At 48.0% G+C, this 16,931-nt stretch overlaps 1 protein-coding gene across 1 annotated transcript; it reads left to right on the forward strand.

The window, feature by feature from the left end:
• The first annotated feature begins 467 nt into the window (after positions 1-467).
• VEGFB (vascular endothelial growth factor B) lies at positions 468-15,007 on the forward strand. The gene is made up of 7 exons (XM_035098970.3): positions 468-1,575; positions 6,338-6,392; positions 8,861-9,060; positions 10,581-10,657; positions 11,072-11,104; positions 12,970-13,095; positions 14,394-15,007. The coding sequence occupies exons 1-7, from the start codon at positions 1,501-1,503 to the stop codon at positions 14,437-14,439; spliced, it is 612 nt and encodes a 203-aa protein (XP_034954861.1). The 5' UTR covers positions 468-1,500; the 3' UTR covers positions 14,440-15,007.
• Positions 15,008-16,931: the final 1,924 nt, after the last annotated feature.

Consider the following 16,931-nt stretch of genomic DNA (forward strand, 5'->3'; position numbering starts at 1 on the left):
CCTCCAACTTCGGAGGTAGTCTACCTTTGAATGCCAAATTGCTGGGTGGACAAACAGCAAGGGATGGCTGTGTCACCTCCATTCCTGATTGTGAGCTTCCAGAAAGAAGGCTCTCGTACATGATGATTTGTGTTCATGATGGTTTGGTGGCGATTATACACAATCCTGCTTTCAATCTTCTTGTTCACTGGCTGCAAAGGTTTTGGGACAGACTGCGTCGCTTCCCATCGGTGCAAGTCTGGTAACTTCCAGCTGAAATTCTGCAACTTTTCATACCGCAAATATTCCAGGGCTGCTGTCGCTTTGTCCTGCTTTCGTTGCGCAAGAGCACCCCTCTGAACAGCAACATTGCTCTAACCCTGGGAGAGCCTCGCAAAACAACAGAGCGAAAAGGCAGTGTGGGTGGCCCAATATACACCCACCATGTCATGTTGCAGAAGATACCAGCCCCCCCCCCAAAAAAAACCACACACATCACTCAGCGATAGAGCAGACAATGAGGACTGGAATCTTTTTTCATTTTTTACGGAAGGACCATAGCTCAGTGGCAGAGAGGTTCATCCCTCAATGAGATACTCAGGTAAGGCTAGGAGAAATACGGCCTGCTTGCATCTCTGGAGAGCGGCTGCCCGTCAGTTTTCACAAAAACAGCTGGATAGTCTAACCGCCTGACTCTCAACATTGTAGAGTTTGAAGGGACCTGAAGGGTCGTCCGTGTATCAAGCAACCTGCTGCACTCACCAATTCTAGAGGAAACCTCTCCCAAGCATCCAGCTGTGGCTGCTTTAAGGTGTGAAGGGGTGCAGGATGCTGGGTGAAGCAGACCCCCCTTGACCTGTTTGGTTCAAGGTTTTTCTTGGGATAGGGGGTGCGTGCATATCCCCCCCCCGTCTCTCTTTCTCTGACCTGCGCCGGCAGCCAGGCTCAGCCTCTCTCCCTCCCTCCCTTAGGGTGGGATTGAACAGTCACATGAGAGCTCGCTTGCCTCCTTCCCTCTCCTCGCTGTGCCAGCAGCTTCTGTCTCCCTCTCTCTCCCTCTCCCCCCTCGACTTGGAGCCCAGTTACTTCTGCGGCCGCCTGGCACGACGACACCACCGTCACTCGCCACCTCCTCCTTGGGCAGCGGCGGCGGCGGCGGCAGCTGCGAAGATGCACCTGAACCCACCCCTGGTTCTCCTTGCGCCCAGGTGCTGGGAGTAGGATGGCACCGAGAGAGAAGCGGGCACCAGGCTGACCTGAGCCATGCCCAGGTGCAGGGGCAATGCCCAGTTCCTGAGTGGCGGCTGCCCGTCGGCTGGGCATTTTGTCTGAGTGGCAAATCCTGGAGGAAGGGGGAGGGAATCCTGGACGACCTCCTTCCCCAATCGACTGGAGAGCAGACCCTAGAAGCTGCCGCCGAGCCAGCAAACTTTGGAGAAAAGTCTCCAAGAGGAGCCCGAGGCGGGCGCGTGTGCCCCCTTGCCCGGCAGGAGCAGCGGCAGCGGCAGCCTTGGCACCACCATGAACGCCCCCTGCGGTGCCCTTCAGCTCCTCTTGGCTACCACCTTGCAGCTACACTGCTGCGCCGCCACGACGGTAGGTGGGCACAGGACGTTGGGGGGGGGGAGCGCACGGAGAGGGTGGCTGGGACTTGGCACCCAAAAGCCCCTGGCATTGAGCAAGTAGCGGGGTGAGAGGAGAGAGAGATGGTAAGCAAGTTTGGGGTTTTTTTGTTTTGTTTTAAATAACTCCCCAGAGGCATGGGGTAGCGAGCTGGCACTAATGGGGGCTGGCAGAGAAGGCTGGGTGGGTTTCAGATGGGCATCCAATGCGGAGGAAGACAGGGGTTTCAGAAGGGGGGTGAGATTATGGGGTGCTGTCAGGACTGCAGACAGGGGCGAGGCTTTTCTTGAAGGGGGGCGGGGAGAAGTTCATAGCCCAAACTGGTGTGCCCAGATGGTACTATAGGACATAGGAGCCAACTACTAGGGGCCGAGGTCCCTTTGCCGCCCCCCAATAAAATATTTGAGGGGGTGTCCCGCAGTTGATGGGCATTGCCATTCAAATAGTGTGTGTGCACTGCATCATATGATCGATTATGCTTTGATTGTCAAAGCTGTGGGGTGCTGGTTGGACTGTTAAGTTTTGAGGCATTTCTCTCCCCCCACGCACCCACCCGCACACACTTTTTCCCGTTTCACTCAAATCCTGGTTCTCTGCTTGTGTACAAATTCAAAGTGCACCCCCCCCCCGGGAAAAAAAATATGGGAACTGTAGTTTACCCCTCGTAGAGTTACAATTCCCAGTACCCTTAAACAACAGTGGATAGAGATAGATAGATGATAGATAGATAGATAGATAGATAGATAGATAGATAGATAGATAGATAGATAGATAGACAGGCAGACAGATATTTGTGAGAGGTGGGGAGAATATGCTTTATGCACGGTTTACATGCAGACAGTGAGCATTCCCTCCAGGGTCACATCTGTGAAAGAGACAGCAAGTGGGTCTATGTAAGGACTTTGCTTGCCAGAGATTAGGGGCCCCTTCATGTCCTTTACCACACATCTTGTGTTAACTGTGGTTTGGGGAGGGGAGGGGAGGGGAGGCGATAAATGCTCAGAGGCTCTCTGCTTCACAGGGGTTTCCAAGATTCAGCCTTAGTTATTAAAAATCAAAAACAGATCACGGAGCTAAACCTTGGGACACATAAACAATCCTTTCACATTAGCCAGCCACAGAGGTAAAAATCCCCAAAAGATTTCCCTCCAGCTGTGTCTAAATGATAGCCAGAGAGAATATTAGGATTTCGGCTGCAGTCCTATGCAACCTTGGAGTAGCAGTAAGCTCAGTGGGAATCACTTCTGAGTAAAGTTCTTTAGGATTGCACTGATAGCTTTTTCTATTAAAAAAAAAAACAAAACAAAAAAAACAGCAATAACCCACCTTGGATCTTATTCATTATTTGCATGCCACTTTAAAAGCCAGGATTTACAAACTAACAGTAAATAATAATAAAGGTTACGAATTAGAGAACACCTGTATTGCATTTTCAAGTGTTCAAAGCATTGCACATGGAAGGATCCTTACAGCAACATTACAAAATATTGCTCCCCCCGCCTCACGCTACAGATGGCATTTCATGGGTCAAAGCTTAGAAACAGAGTCACCGTGCACCAATCTGCAGACAAACAAACTTGGCTACTTGGATGTTGGCTATTCAAGAGTTGTGGCGGGTTTGTGCCACATGGCTTCTGACAAATAAATTCCCTTTCCTTCCTTCCTTCCTGGCATGGGCCCATGTGCAGCTCTGGGCGCTTGCATTTTCTGCCCTCCATATGGGTAATTTAACGATGCACATGTGCAGCCACCGCTCAGGCTGTCATCTTACGCTGAACTGCTGTAAAAGCACACCACACATTTAAAGCACATGGCTTCCCTCCAAATAACCTTTGAAACTGAGGTTTACCCCTCACAGAGCTACAGTTCCTGGAACCCTTAACAAACTATAGTTCCCAGGATTGTCTGTGGGAAAACATGTGCTTTTTATGTATGGCGTGGACGTGAACTTTGAGCTGCATAAGACAGCGGGCAGCCACTGGTAGTGACAGCAGCTGAGCTTTGCTCTTTTTATTTTATTTTAATTTTTTTTATTAATTTAGCATCATTATTACAAAATCAAAACAAAGTATTACAATTCCATACATATATAGTATACAAGATTCTTGATAATGTTGTTAATAAAAAAGAAAAGTATAGAAGAAAGAAAAAAAAGAAAAAGAAGAAAGTATAAGAAAAGGAAAGGAAAGTTAACCTAACCTGCTCTCTTTTGAGTCTGGAAACCTTAAAGAGAAACCAGCAGACCCTTTGCTCGGAAATTAAACAAAGGGTCTGCTGGTTTCTCTTTAAGATTTCCAGACTCAAAAGAGAGCAGGGCAATTGAAGGCACAGAAGTCCTGTCCTCTATTAAGTCTGGCAACCCTAACAGCCAATGGTACATTTCTCAGTGGTTCTGCTGCTAGCGGGATTTTTGGATTGGTTTGTTCTTATTTTTATTATATATATATTTATATTGTAGTTTTGTGTTGTAAACTGCCCTGAGATCTGTGGTATGCATCATCATCATCATCATCATCATCATCATCATCATTTGTTGTGTTTATATCCCAAGTTGTTTTCCTCAAGGTGGCATATGTGGTTCTCTCCCTTCTCATTTAATCCTCACAACAACCCTGTGAGGTAGATGAGGCTAGTGGGGATTTGGGGATTTGAACCCCTGGCCTCCCAAGTCCCAGTCCAACACCCTAACCATTGCACCAGTATGCACACGCTGGGAATTGGCTCAGTGACAGGCACCTCTAGGAGAGGACAATATAGATATTCTAAACAAAACCTTTTAAAAATCCATTTGCCCCAGGAATCCAGGCTGTGTATACCACACCATGCCTTTGAAACTCGTTCTTTCCCTCAAAGGATTATGGGTGCTGTAGTTTGTTAAGGGTTGCTGTGAATTGCAACTCTCTGAGGGGTGAACTACAGCACCCAGAATTCTTTGAGGGAAAGAATGTGCTTTGGGTGTGCTTTCAATGTATAGTATGTACACACAGTTGCAGATTATAATTCCTATAGTACATTTACAGCCTTCATCATGTCTTCTGTCTGCCCCCCTGTGGGATCTTTCAGTGGTAGAAAGAGAGAGAGAGAGAGAGAGAGATGGAGAGAGAGAGAGAGAGAGAGAGAGAGAGAGAGAGAGAGAGAGAGAGAGAGAGAGAGAGAGAGAGAGAAAGAAAGAAAGAAAGAAAGAAAGAAAGAAAGAAAGAAAGAAAGAAAGAAAGAAAGAAAGAAAGAAAGAAGGATCACTATGTGTGTGTGACCTGCTTCTGGAATTTGCTACCATGAGATGCACTGGTGACAATGCAATGGAAGGAAGGCTTAGAAAACCAAGTGGGATTGAGGAAAATCCTGGAAACGAACAAGGGGAACATTGCCTGCAGGCTTCTCATAGACAATGGTTGGCCACTGTGAGAACAGGATGCTGGTCTCCACCAGCCTTTTTGCCTCATCCAGCATCAGGGCTCTTAGGATGTTCTTCTTGCCAGAGGGCTGCTCCTTCACACCACATGACGTAATTCACTTGTGGAACTCACTGCCACAGGATGCGGTGGTGGCTGCAAGCTTAGACGGCCTTAAAAGGGAGGACTGGACAAATTTGTTGAGGTAGTTGTTCAGCCATGACATGTAAACAGAACCTCCATGTTCAGAGGCAATCTACCTCTTGGGCAGGCACATTTGGGATCCTGAGGAAGTGCCATTAGTGCTGTTTCTGTGTATGTGTGGCATAGCTCAAAAAAGCCGCTACACGTAACAGAGGGGAGAGAGATGGAACCATAAAATGGTGCAGACATATGCTCCCACAACTTTTTTGGGGAAAGGCAGCTATATCAGCTACTGCCGTACTTGCTCATAAAGAGCTATCTGCACCTCTCCTCTGCTCAGAAGGAAGGGGTGGGTGGGTGTCTAGTCCTGGCATCCAACAAAATGTGGGCATGTTCAGTGCAAGAGAGGCTGAGCCAGGGCAAACAGGACCTGAGCAGGAAGAGCAAACAGCCTCTTGTGCAGTTTTGGATTTCTGGGCAGATAGTTACGGAGCCCCGGAGGGCTGCTGCCTGTCAGTGTATACAGTCCTGAGCTAAATGGGCCAGTGGTCTGACTCGGTGAAAGAGAACCTCCTATGTTCCTAGACCTAGGACATGATCTGCACAAGCAGACCTAAAAGAATGACACAGAAATAAGGCTTTGAAAGCTTCCCTGTGATCCTCTTTATTTCAAAGGAGAGCAAGTTTCTAGTCCTTAAGATGGACAACGCTGGGGTTGATGAACAAAAGCCCCGCTGCTCACAGAGTCGGACTGACCCAGCTCTTTGCATCTCCTCTTAACTGGCAGGAGCAGTATTGATTATGTCAAAACACAAAGTCTAGAAGGAATTGTGCAAAATCAAGCAAATGGGTGTGCTTTGCATGATTTATGCGGGCCACGGGTTTGGGGTTACCTTGGCATTAAGTTTGGAAGCTCCTAACGTTTAGTTTTATGCTCAAGTCCGAAAGACACACACAGCTCTGGCTGTTGTAACCTGTCCAGTCTCTATTGAGCATTCATTCTGATTTGATGAGTGGACAGCGCATGTTTTTAAGAGCTGGAGTCTCCGGACCAGGCTCCATGCAGAGCACATGGCAGTGATGAAGCCCAGAGGTTGCCACTGCATGAACCACTGTGGCCCATATAATGTAGCTCGAAGCAGACTCCTCAAAGTGCCTTCCCTGTTTCTGATCCGCTGCCGTTTCTGATCTATCTGCAGATTCTGCCGCATCCAACTAATGAGATGGAACCAGTCGTGGAGCCAGTTACAGAAGGTAAGAGCTATGGAGTTTGAGGACAGTGGTTTTGAGGGTGGGGGTGCGCATCACTCCTGCACAGAGAGAGAGAGAGAGAGAGAGAGAGAGAGAGAGAGAGAGAGAGAGAGAGAGAGAGAGAGAGAGAGAGAGAGAGAGAGAGGGACTGTTAGAAAAACCACCCCAAAACACACCTTCCTCCAGCCCCAGATATTGAGCTTGCGTGTGTTTGTTTAGGACTGCGGAGATCTGGGTTCAAATGCTGTGGGACCTGAACTTGGTTTGGTGACTCTCTTTCACAGCCTGGTCCTACCTCACAGGACTGTTGTGACGATAAAATGAAAGGGAAGAGTAGGTTGAATCTGTCCATTTCGGGTTCTCTCGGTTTTTCATTTCCCCCCAGTTGTAACTTCAGTTCTCTACATTTCCACACCAGTCTGCAATTAAAAAGAAATATCCCCACGAAAATTTATTGGCATTTTAGGGTGGATTTCTCCTAACATGCCCAAGTTTGTTTGCAGTTTTCCTTAATATACACACTTTCCCTCATTGAATGGGGAAAGAAACCGATTCTCGATAAAATTGCTACCTCTCCCTTTGCTCACAGCTCATGCCTCATTAGCACTGCTCTCAAATTTGTAGACTTCTTAACCAGGGCTCTGATTAATTTTTATTCCTACTGATGGTTTACAGCACCATGCCCATCAATAATTATGTGTGAGCTTTATTAGCCATTTCTTCCATTTGTGTCACACTCCAAGGGGCTCTCTCTGGTAGTGGGGAATAAATTTGGCTCGGTTTGCACTGAAAGCCTGAACTAACAAACTCAAACTTTCTGAAATGATACACAAACCAAAACAGCTGCCCTTCGAAATTCCTAATTTTGCAATGCCATTCTCTGGCCAATGTGTCTAGAAATGCATATACTACTAGAAAGAGTGTCTAAAAATGCATATATTTGTGAAAATGACGGACAGAAATGGATTACGTTAGGGGAAATTGCTTTGCCAAAAGATGCGCATGTCAGGCAAAGTTGAGTACTAAGATGTCACCTCACCTCAAAAAGGATATCATACAGTTGGAAAAGTTTCCGGAAAGCTCAACCTAAAATTGTCAAGGGGATGGAGCGACAACCTCTGTGAGGAAAGGTTCCAGCCTTGGGACTTTTTGGTTTAGTGAAAATCTCGACAAGAGGTGACACGACAGAAGTTTATAGAATTAGGCATGGTGTGTAGAAAGTATATATATAGAGAATTTTTTCTCCCTAATTATAACAGTAGAACTCATGGATATCCAATGAAGCTGAACTCTGGAGGAATCAGGACAGCTATAAAAGAAAAAGTACTTCTTAACTCAGCACACAGTTAAGCTGTGGAACTCCCTCCCACTGGAGGCAGTGACAGCCACCAACCCACATGGCTTTGAAATAGGATTTGACAAATTCAGAGGGCTATTTGTGCCTTCTAGGCATGATGATTATGCTCTGCCCTCATAGCTGGAGGCAGTAAAGTTCCTGATTTCCCCGTTGCTGAAAAACACAAGAGGGGAGAGAGTTATTGTGCCTGAATCTTGCATGCAGTGGGTTCCCCACGAGCATCTGGTTGGCTGCTGTGAGAACAGGATGGTGGACTAGATGAGCCCCTGGCCTGATACAGCAGACTCTTCTTATGTATATATTGGGATAAATGCACACTAACGCTGACAAAAATTGATGAGCACTTTAAAAACAAAGAACAACACCCAATCGCAAATGAAGAAATGAGGAGAACTGAATTTAAGCCAGGGAAAATGAGAAGCTGAGATTGACGGATTTGCCCACCCCTAGTCAGAGCCACCAAATTAAGTGTTTAAATCTGTTTGAAATGGATACCTCCTCCTCCATCCCTCCTCAGACATAGCCCTCTGACAATAGTCCTAGTTACAGGTAGGTAGCCGGTTTGGTCTGACGTAGTCGAAACAAAATAAAAAAATTCCTTCCAGTAGCACCTTAGAGACCAACTAAGTTTGTCATTGGTATGAGCTTTCGTGTCCATGCACACTGAAGAAGTATCTGAAGGGACGCGGGTGGCGCTGTGGGTTAAACCACAGAGCCTAGGGCTTGCCGATCAGAAGGTCAGCGGTTCGAATCCCCACGACAGGGTGAGCTCCTGTTGCACGGTCCCAGCTCCTGCCAACCTAGCAGTTCAAAAGCACGTCAAAGTGCAAGTAGATAAATAGGTACGGCTCCGGCGGGAAGGTAAACGCCGTTTCCGTGTGCTGCTCTGGTTCGCCAGAAGCCGCTTAGTCATGCTGGCCACATGACCTGGAAGCTGTACGCCGGCTCCCTCGGCCAATAATGCCAGATGAGCACCACAACCCCAGAGTCAGTCACGACTGGACCTAATGATCAGGGGGGGGGGTTCCTTTACCTTTAAGGTGCTACTGGAAGGATTTTTTAATATTTTGTTCCCTCTGGCAATGCTTTTAACCCCTTCTTCTTCTTCTTCTAGTGGTGAGGTTCCTGGAGGTGTTCAGCCGCAGCGCCTGCCAGGCCAAGGAAACAATGGTATCTCTGGACAAGGAGTACCCAGACTTAGTCATCAGCCACCTCATTGTGCCCTCCTGCGTGTCTCTAAAGCGCTGTGTCGGCTGCTGCGCTGATGAATCGGCACAGTGTATGCCGTCCCGGACGTATACAGTGACCATGGAGGTAATGAACTGGGGCAAGAATGGGGAAAATCCTTTCAGGAAGGCCAGGACAGGGAACCTTTTGCCCTCCAGATTGGTGGTGTTGGCAGCCAACAGCTATGTTCTCCCTCTGGAGGCAGGTTGCCTCCAAATTCATGCGGGGAGAGTTGCCCTCAGAGACAACCATTGTGGGTTTCTCAGAGACATCTGGTTGGCCACTGTGGGAAAAGCGATGGCCCACAGGCATGATCCAGCAAAGCTCTGCTTATATTCACCCTAAAAAGCTAGCCTTTACAGCTCAGGATATTTGCAGACATCCAGCACCCTTCAAGAAGAGGGAAGGATCCTGCAAAGTTGATAGGCCAGTTCTTGGTTACATGTGAGGTTAACTTGCCCCCATTTGCAGAAATGAAAAAGTAAATAAGTGAACCACAGCCACAAAATCTGGTATTCCCCCCCCCCCGAATATTTGCTCTGGTTTGTTCTCAATATCATTATAATTTATTTATTTTTTTAAAAAAGCTTCACAATATTTCTAGACATATTGGCCACATTCATACCACACACGGATAGCACTGTGGTATCACTTTAAACAGTCATGGCTTCCTCCCAAATAATTCTTTGTTCAGGGGGCCGAGGGTTGCTAGAAAACCCCGATTCCACTTGCAGAGTTACAGTTCCCAGAGTGGTTTAACAACCGATCCCTCTCCACAGAGAGCTCTGGAAAACGTAGCCCTGCAAGGTGAGTAAAAGTATCTTAACAAGTTACATGCACATATACACTGTCCTTTGCTTAGTTAGTTTTTCAGCTACTTGGTTATTTTTATTTTACAAGGTGGGAGCTCCTTTTTTAGGCCCCTAAAGTCTGCAATTTGCAGAGTGAGGAACCTCTGGCTTGGGGAGAAGCAGCCTCACAGGCCAAATTTGGACCCTGTGGTGGGCAAAATTTGGCCTGTGAGGCTGCTTCTCCCCAAGCCATACCCACTTGCCCCACATCTGATGGGTAAGATAAGGTAAAGGACCCCTGGACGCTTAACTCCAGTCAAAGGCGACTATGGGGTTGTAGTGCTCATTTCGCTTTCAAGCTGAGGGAGCAGTTGTTGGTCTTCAGACAACTTTCCTGGTCATGTGGCCAGCATGATTAAACCGCTTCTGTTGCAATGGGACACTGTGACGAATGCCAGAGCGCATGGAAGCACCGTTTACCTTCCCGCCACAGCGGTACCTATTTATCTACTTGTGCTGGTATGCTTTCAAACTGCTAGGTTGGCAGAAGCTGGGGCAGAGCAACGGCAGCTCACCCCGTCACACGGATTCAAACTGCCGACCTTATGATCAGCAAGCCCAAGAGGCTCGGTGGTTAGACCACAGCGCCACCTACGTCCCATCTGATGGGTAGAGATGCTGGCATGACTAAGGGTGATGGGAGTTTGCCCAACAACATCTGGAGGGCCTCAATCCCTTGCCCAGATGAATTCTGGGTCAGAACCAGGAAGACTCCCCTTATGGTCTCCTTTTTCCTTCCTTTCTCCCTTTCTCCAGGTATTGTTGCTGAGCAAGTTCCAACACAGCCACTTGCAGCAGCTGACTTTTGAGGAGCACGCTACCTGTGAATGCAGGTGAGAGACAGAAGGGTGGGAGGCTGCTGAAGAAGAGACAGGTGATTGGGACCATTCCGTGATAGCCACCAACCTGGATGGCTTCAAAGGAGGATTAGACAAAGTCATGGAGGAGAAGGTTCCTAGCCAGTGGCTATTAGCCAGGATGGCTAGGTTCACCCTCCACTTTCAGAAGCAGTATGATCCCGAATGCCAGTGTCGGAGAGCCTCAGAAGGGGAGATCGCTCCTGTGTTTAGGTCCTGCTTGTGGGCTCCCCATAAGTTTCTGTGAGAACAGGATGCTGGACTAGATGGGCTTTGGCCTGATCCAGCAGCCAGACTCTTAATTATGTTCTTAAGCAATTATTAGGCAGTGCTGGGAGCCATCAATGCCAAACAAGCACCAAATACTAACCTTATTCTTCTGCTTTTCAGACCAAAGGAACTTTATAGATTGCCCACGCACAGGTAAAAAATTTTCTCCCTCTTATAGGCCTCTATTTGTGTGTGTGTGTGTGTAGGTTTTAATTCCCCTCAAGCCCCCTGTACCAATATACAAACATTACAGTCGAACCTCCGTTTACATAAGCCTCTGGTTACGTAAACTTCAGGATGCATGCGTGGCAAACCTGGAAGTATTTTACTGGGTTTCGCCACGCAGTCTGCACATGCGCAGAAGCAGTCCTCAGGTTCGGGAAACCTTGGGATCCGACTGGACCTCCGGAACAGATCCCATCCACAACCGGAGGTACCACTGTACTCTGAAACTTGAGATGTATATTTTTATGACCCACCTTATTTCTGTAGTTGTAGTTGTAATTATAATATTGTGATGATGATGATGAGGGAGCATCAATAGTCATAGAATTTTAGAGCTGCAAGGGTCATCTAGGGTCACCTAGTCCAACTCCCTGCATTAAAATACATCTTATAGTTCTTTGGGTTGCATCCAATATTAGCAGTGGCGGAGCAAGCTGATTGGGCGCTTGGTGTGGAGCATGCGCCCTGCGCCCAAGGGCGTGGCCAGCCGCCCATGGGGGCGGGGCCAGCCACCTGTGGGGCGGGGGAAGCCAGAGCAAGGCCTCAGAGGAGTCTTCCTGCCTCCTTCCACTCAGCCGCCCTACAGCTGATGGGGAGGCGGCAGGCAGTTTAGGGCAGTGCGGAGAGATGTGTGGCTCAGGCGTGCTGCAGGCCCCGCAGTGAGTGCCACCCGGCATGTTGTCACCCCCCCCAGTGGTGACACCTGGGGCTGACGGCCTCCACCACACCACCCTTGCTCTGCCCCTGAATATTAGTCATACTCAGCGTAGGCCCCCTGAAATTGATGGGCATGAGTGACATAGGTTATTAATTTCAGGGGGTCTACCCTGAGTAGAATTTCGGCCCCATTTGCAGTATAAATTTATAACAGTATTACTCCACTTTAACATTCTGAAAGTTATAGTTTGATAAGGGTGCTAAGAGATGATGGTAGACCCCCCCCCTTCCCCTCAGTTCTCCAAGTAGTTTAACAATTGGCCCCTCTTCCCTGGGAACTCTGGGAACTGTAGTTCTGTGAGAGGAATGTGTCTTCTGACAACTCTCAGCACCCTTAACCAGGCACCCCCGAACTCGGCCCTCCAGCTGTTTTGGGACTACAATTCCCACCATCCCTGACCACTGGTCCTGTTAGCTAGGGATCATGGGAGTTGTAGTCCCAAAATACCTGGAGGGCTGAGTTTGGGGGTGCCTGCCCTTAACAAACAATGGACGCAACCCAGAGCTATAAGTACTTGGACCAGATAACCTTTCAAACAGAGGACTCACTCTATTCATATTCTGTTTATTTATTGACCACATTTTCCACAAATACATCTGTGTTCAAAGCAGTTATCATAAAAGCAATCCAAATACTGTATTAACCATAACAATAATTCATTTATATCCTGCTTAATGCATACGATTAATTTCTATATATACCTCTTAACACTGCTTAATTGACAAGGTAGTACAGTGAGAATACATAATAATAGCAATAGTGAAAGGGAAAAAAAATCAACGGTTTATGTAACGTACATTGAAATTTAAATGAGCACAAAGCTCACCAATAGGTAAACTTGTGGGTTTTTTTTAATTCAATAATGTTGCAACCAAAAGTAGCCCCCAAACTCCAAATCGAAGAGTGTCCTTTGTAAAAAGGGGACATATAGCCTCCGTATGCAAAAAGGCACAGGAGGGACGTTGTCTGACAACAATTAAGAAGAGGGGAAATGTGGGGTGAGCTTGTAACCCCACACATTCGGAAGGCACCCCTCCAAGATGTTGCTTCATCTGGGATTCTCCGCTCCCAACAGCCCGTCCTGCGCGCCCTGTCCGGACAGGAAGAAGCGGGTCAACCCACTGTCGTGTGAATGCGTCTGCAGGCGCGACTCCGTCCGTTGTCAGCAGCGTGGCTGGGAACTCAACAAGGCCACTTGCAGGTGGGGTTTGCCTTCCCCCCCAACCCTGAACACCCCCCTAATGATGGGCTTTCAGGCCAGGGACCACCAATGTAGTACCTTCCAGATACTATTGGGCCTGAGGGAGTCTCGGGCCAAGTGTGCTCTAGTGGTACCCCCCCCCCCAATCTTTTGGGTAGGCCCTGGCAGGCTTTAACTGGCAGCAGCTCCAGCCAGTAGCAACGAGGTCAGATCGGTGGCTGAGGGCCACCATTTAATATGCCCACAACTCCCAAGGCATTATGGGAAACGTTACTTCTTAAGGTAGCTGGATCCAAGCCAACAACTTGGCTTATTTCATTTCATAGAATTGTAGAGTTGGAAGGGACCCCAAGGGTCATCTCGTCCAACGCCCTGCAATGCAGACATCTCAACCAAAGCATCCATTACACAAACCTCCAATGAAGGGGAAAGTCCACAACCTACTGAGGGAGACTGTTCCACTTGTCAAACAGCTCTTGCTGTCAGAAAGTTTTTTCTGATGTTTAGTCAGAATCTCCTTTCTTGTAACTTGAAGCCATTGGTTTGAGTCCTACCTTCAGGAGCAGGAGAAAACATGCTGGCTACATCTTCTGTGTGGAACAAGCAAGTTTTCTCCTACTCTGGAGGGTAGAACTCAACCCAATGGCTTCGAGTTTTCAATCTTTGGTTCCCCATTATGAAAGTGGCCCTTTTTGGAATGCAGGTGCCCGATGGAGGGGGTGGGGCTAGTTTTCTGAATGCACCCCAGAAAAGATTTCTGTGTCCTGTGACCCCTTGAAGGGACGCAAGCAGAGACTCCGTTTGGGCAAAGGGGGTCCCTCCCCACCACCCTCAGTCTGCCCTCAGTCAATGCCTGCCTGCCTTCTTCCTTACAACCAATCAGGGAGTGCCTTTGCCTGTCATTGCCTCTGCTCCCACCTGTTGCTGTGCTCCCTGAGAGCCAGTGTGGTGCAGTGGGTAAGAGCGGTAGACTCATAATCTGGGGAACCGGGTTCGCGTCTCCGCTCCTCCACATGCAGCTGCTGGGTGACCTTGGGCTAGTCACACTTCTTTGAAGTCTCTCAGCCCCACTCACCTCACAGAGTGTTTGTTGTGGGGGAGGAAGGGAAAGGAGAATGTTAGCCACTTCTTTGAGACTCCTTAGGGTAGTGATAAAGTGGGATATCAAATCCAAACTCTTCCCTTCTTCTTTTTCTCCCTGACTTCCGCCCTGCCAGCCCCAATGAGAGCCAATCCCCAAAGGTATAAAGGAACCTGAGGTCATTTTTAAAGGGGTGTGTGTGTTATTCTTGCTGCAGGTGTGTGAAACACCGCAGGCGACCCAACAGGAAAGCAAAAGCGTAGCTGCACGGGAAGCCAGGACTTGGAGGAGTTTGGATCTCGGACCTTTCTCGGTTGGGGATGACTTTTCTCTGGTGGGAATGAAGCACGGGACTTGCCGAGGCCATGTCCAATGGTCGCTGGGGAAGGAGAAGCAGTCTTCTTTACCTACCACTGCAACACCGTACCGGATTACCTCTCTTCACAGCGGAAGGAGGCTGTACCACATGCAAGAGCTGTACCACACTCCCATGGAAGGCAGACTGAAGGAGCATCTCTTCAGCGTCAAGACACTGAGATCGGTCCCACTCATATTTAAAAACAACAACTTGCTAAACTGGTCGTCTGTTTGTCCTGGGCCTCCCCTGGGCTGATTCTAATTTATAACTGTCTCTCCTCCGAGGGAGCTTCCTTTTATTTTCCCACCTGCCCCTCACTCGCTTTCTTCCCTCGTTTTGCGGTGCGTTAGGGAAGCTTCCGGCATCCCACCCTCTTCCAGGCCAAAGGAGAAGATTCACAAAGAGCCGCTCTTTTATGAGAGGTTATGAGAGGGAATATTGCTATGAATATAAAGATCTGCCACTAAGACACAGCTCCTGGGAGCAGCGGCCTCTCTGCCTTGCGTGCCTTCCAGATCGCCATCCCACAATACTATTCTTCTTCATCATGGGTACTTTGCGTGGGGTTCGCCCATCTTAGCGGGCACATTTTACAAACCAGATAAGTTGTCGTGGGCAACACACACGCACACACACACACACACTGCAGATCAAGCACAGGCTGGTGCCTAGTTTATGAGCTGCGATCACGCAAGCCTGATTTCAGCAGGGGACCCTGTGGGTGCCAGGAAAGGCTTCTGTGGGTTACCTGTGCACCCAAAGGTGCCATGTTTGCAACCCTGCTTGACAGAGTCACAGTGGCAAAGGACAAGCCTCAAGGTAGCTCAGTGATGGAGGATCTGCATTTCATACAGAACATGCCAGGCTCAGTTCCTCATAGCATCTCCAGGAAGGGCTAGGAGAGACTCCCTGCCTGAAACCCCAGAGGGCAGCTGCCAGTCAGAGTAAACAATACTGAGGTGGATGGGCCAATGGTCTGACTCAGTAGAAGGCAGATTCCTACGCTCCTAAATTTAGATTAGGACAGGGTGGGGAGAAGGAGGCAACGGGTGGGGTGAGTTCAGCTGTATTTTAAAAGGTATTTTGGATTTTACAGTGAACCGTTCATAATAGCTTCCAGGGTTAAAAAATCTGGGGAAATTTGGCTTTACATAAGCGTTTATGAAGCCCAAGGCACTTCAGCTAATTAGTGACCGTTGATAAGCCTGCTCACTCCAACAAATGAATACATGCACACACACACACACACACACACACACACACACACACACACACACAGCGCAGCTATTTTCCCCTTGCGCACACACGCACACACAAAAGATTTAGGAAAAGTATCCTAAGGCAGGGGGAAACCCCAAAAAACACTCCAATAAGGACTGAGAATATTCAGTGGCTATAGAAAGGCGGTTGACTATTAGGTGAGTATGGAATGGAGTGGATATGGAATAGGGCACAGCTAGCTGGATTCTCGAAACAACATCTTGCTGTGCTGCAGCATCTTGTTGCAGCTCCAACTTAACAACAGGCTAGCAATACATATGATGCTTCACAGGTTAGAGCAGATGTTAGGTAAGCCCCCTGCCCCTAGGAGCGGTCAATTCAAATCTTGAATCTGGAGTTAATGAAAGCAAGACGTTTGGAGGAATAAGAAATAAGCATGAGCAAATGCAATGCTATTTGCCACTATGTGCAGGAGATTTGTGAGCAGACTTCCCATATTATTATTTTTTCCTAATTTACCTAATGGTGGCCAGAAGGGACTCTAATTTTGGCCAGGGCAATGTTGCTCAGGGAAGATAGGCTTTGTTTTATTTTATGTATTTATTTAAATATTTTTTATTTTGCTCTTCAGCCAAATAAAGGCTTCTAGAGCAGCATATAGGCAACCGTAAATGAGACATTTATGGCTGCTCTCAGGCTTACGTTCTAAAAAGACATAGCACAAAAGGAAAATGGGTGGGGCGGGAGGAGGAAATAAGCAAACTCAGGTGCACGTTCTTAATTACAGGTACTTCTAGTGTCCAGCTTGGCTGGAAAACCTCAAGGAAAGGAGGAAATTTGTATTTCACCCTTTCTCCTGTGCCATTTCCTGAATCAAAACCCTTCCCACCCCCACCAAGTTGCTATTAGCCCACAGTGGAAAACATCCCGGGCACGTGCATGTTTACTGTGGCACTGAAGCCTTAATCCAGGCATCCCCAAACTCGGTCCTCCAGATTTTTGGGACTACAATTCCCATCATCCCTGACCACTGATCCTGTCAGCTAGGGATGATGGGAGTTGCAGTCCCAAAACATCTGGAGGACCGAGTTTGGGGATGCCTGCCTTAATCTCTGTTCATCTACAGCAGATGTGAAGAACCTTTGGCCCTCCAGATGTTGATGAACTACAACTCCC

The sequence above is a fragment of the Zootoca vivipara genome, chromosome 16 (assembly GCF_965207765.1).
Source record: "Zootoca vivipara chromosome 16, rZooViv2.hap1.1, whole genome shotgun sequence".
Lineage (NCBI taxonomy): Eukaryota > Metazoa > Chordata > Lepidosauria > Squamata > Lacertidae > Zootoca > Zootoca vivipara.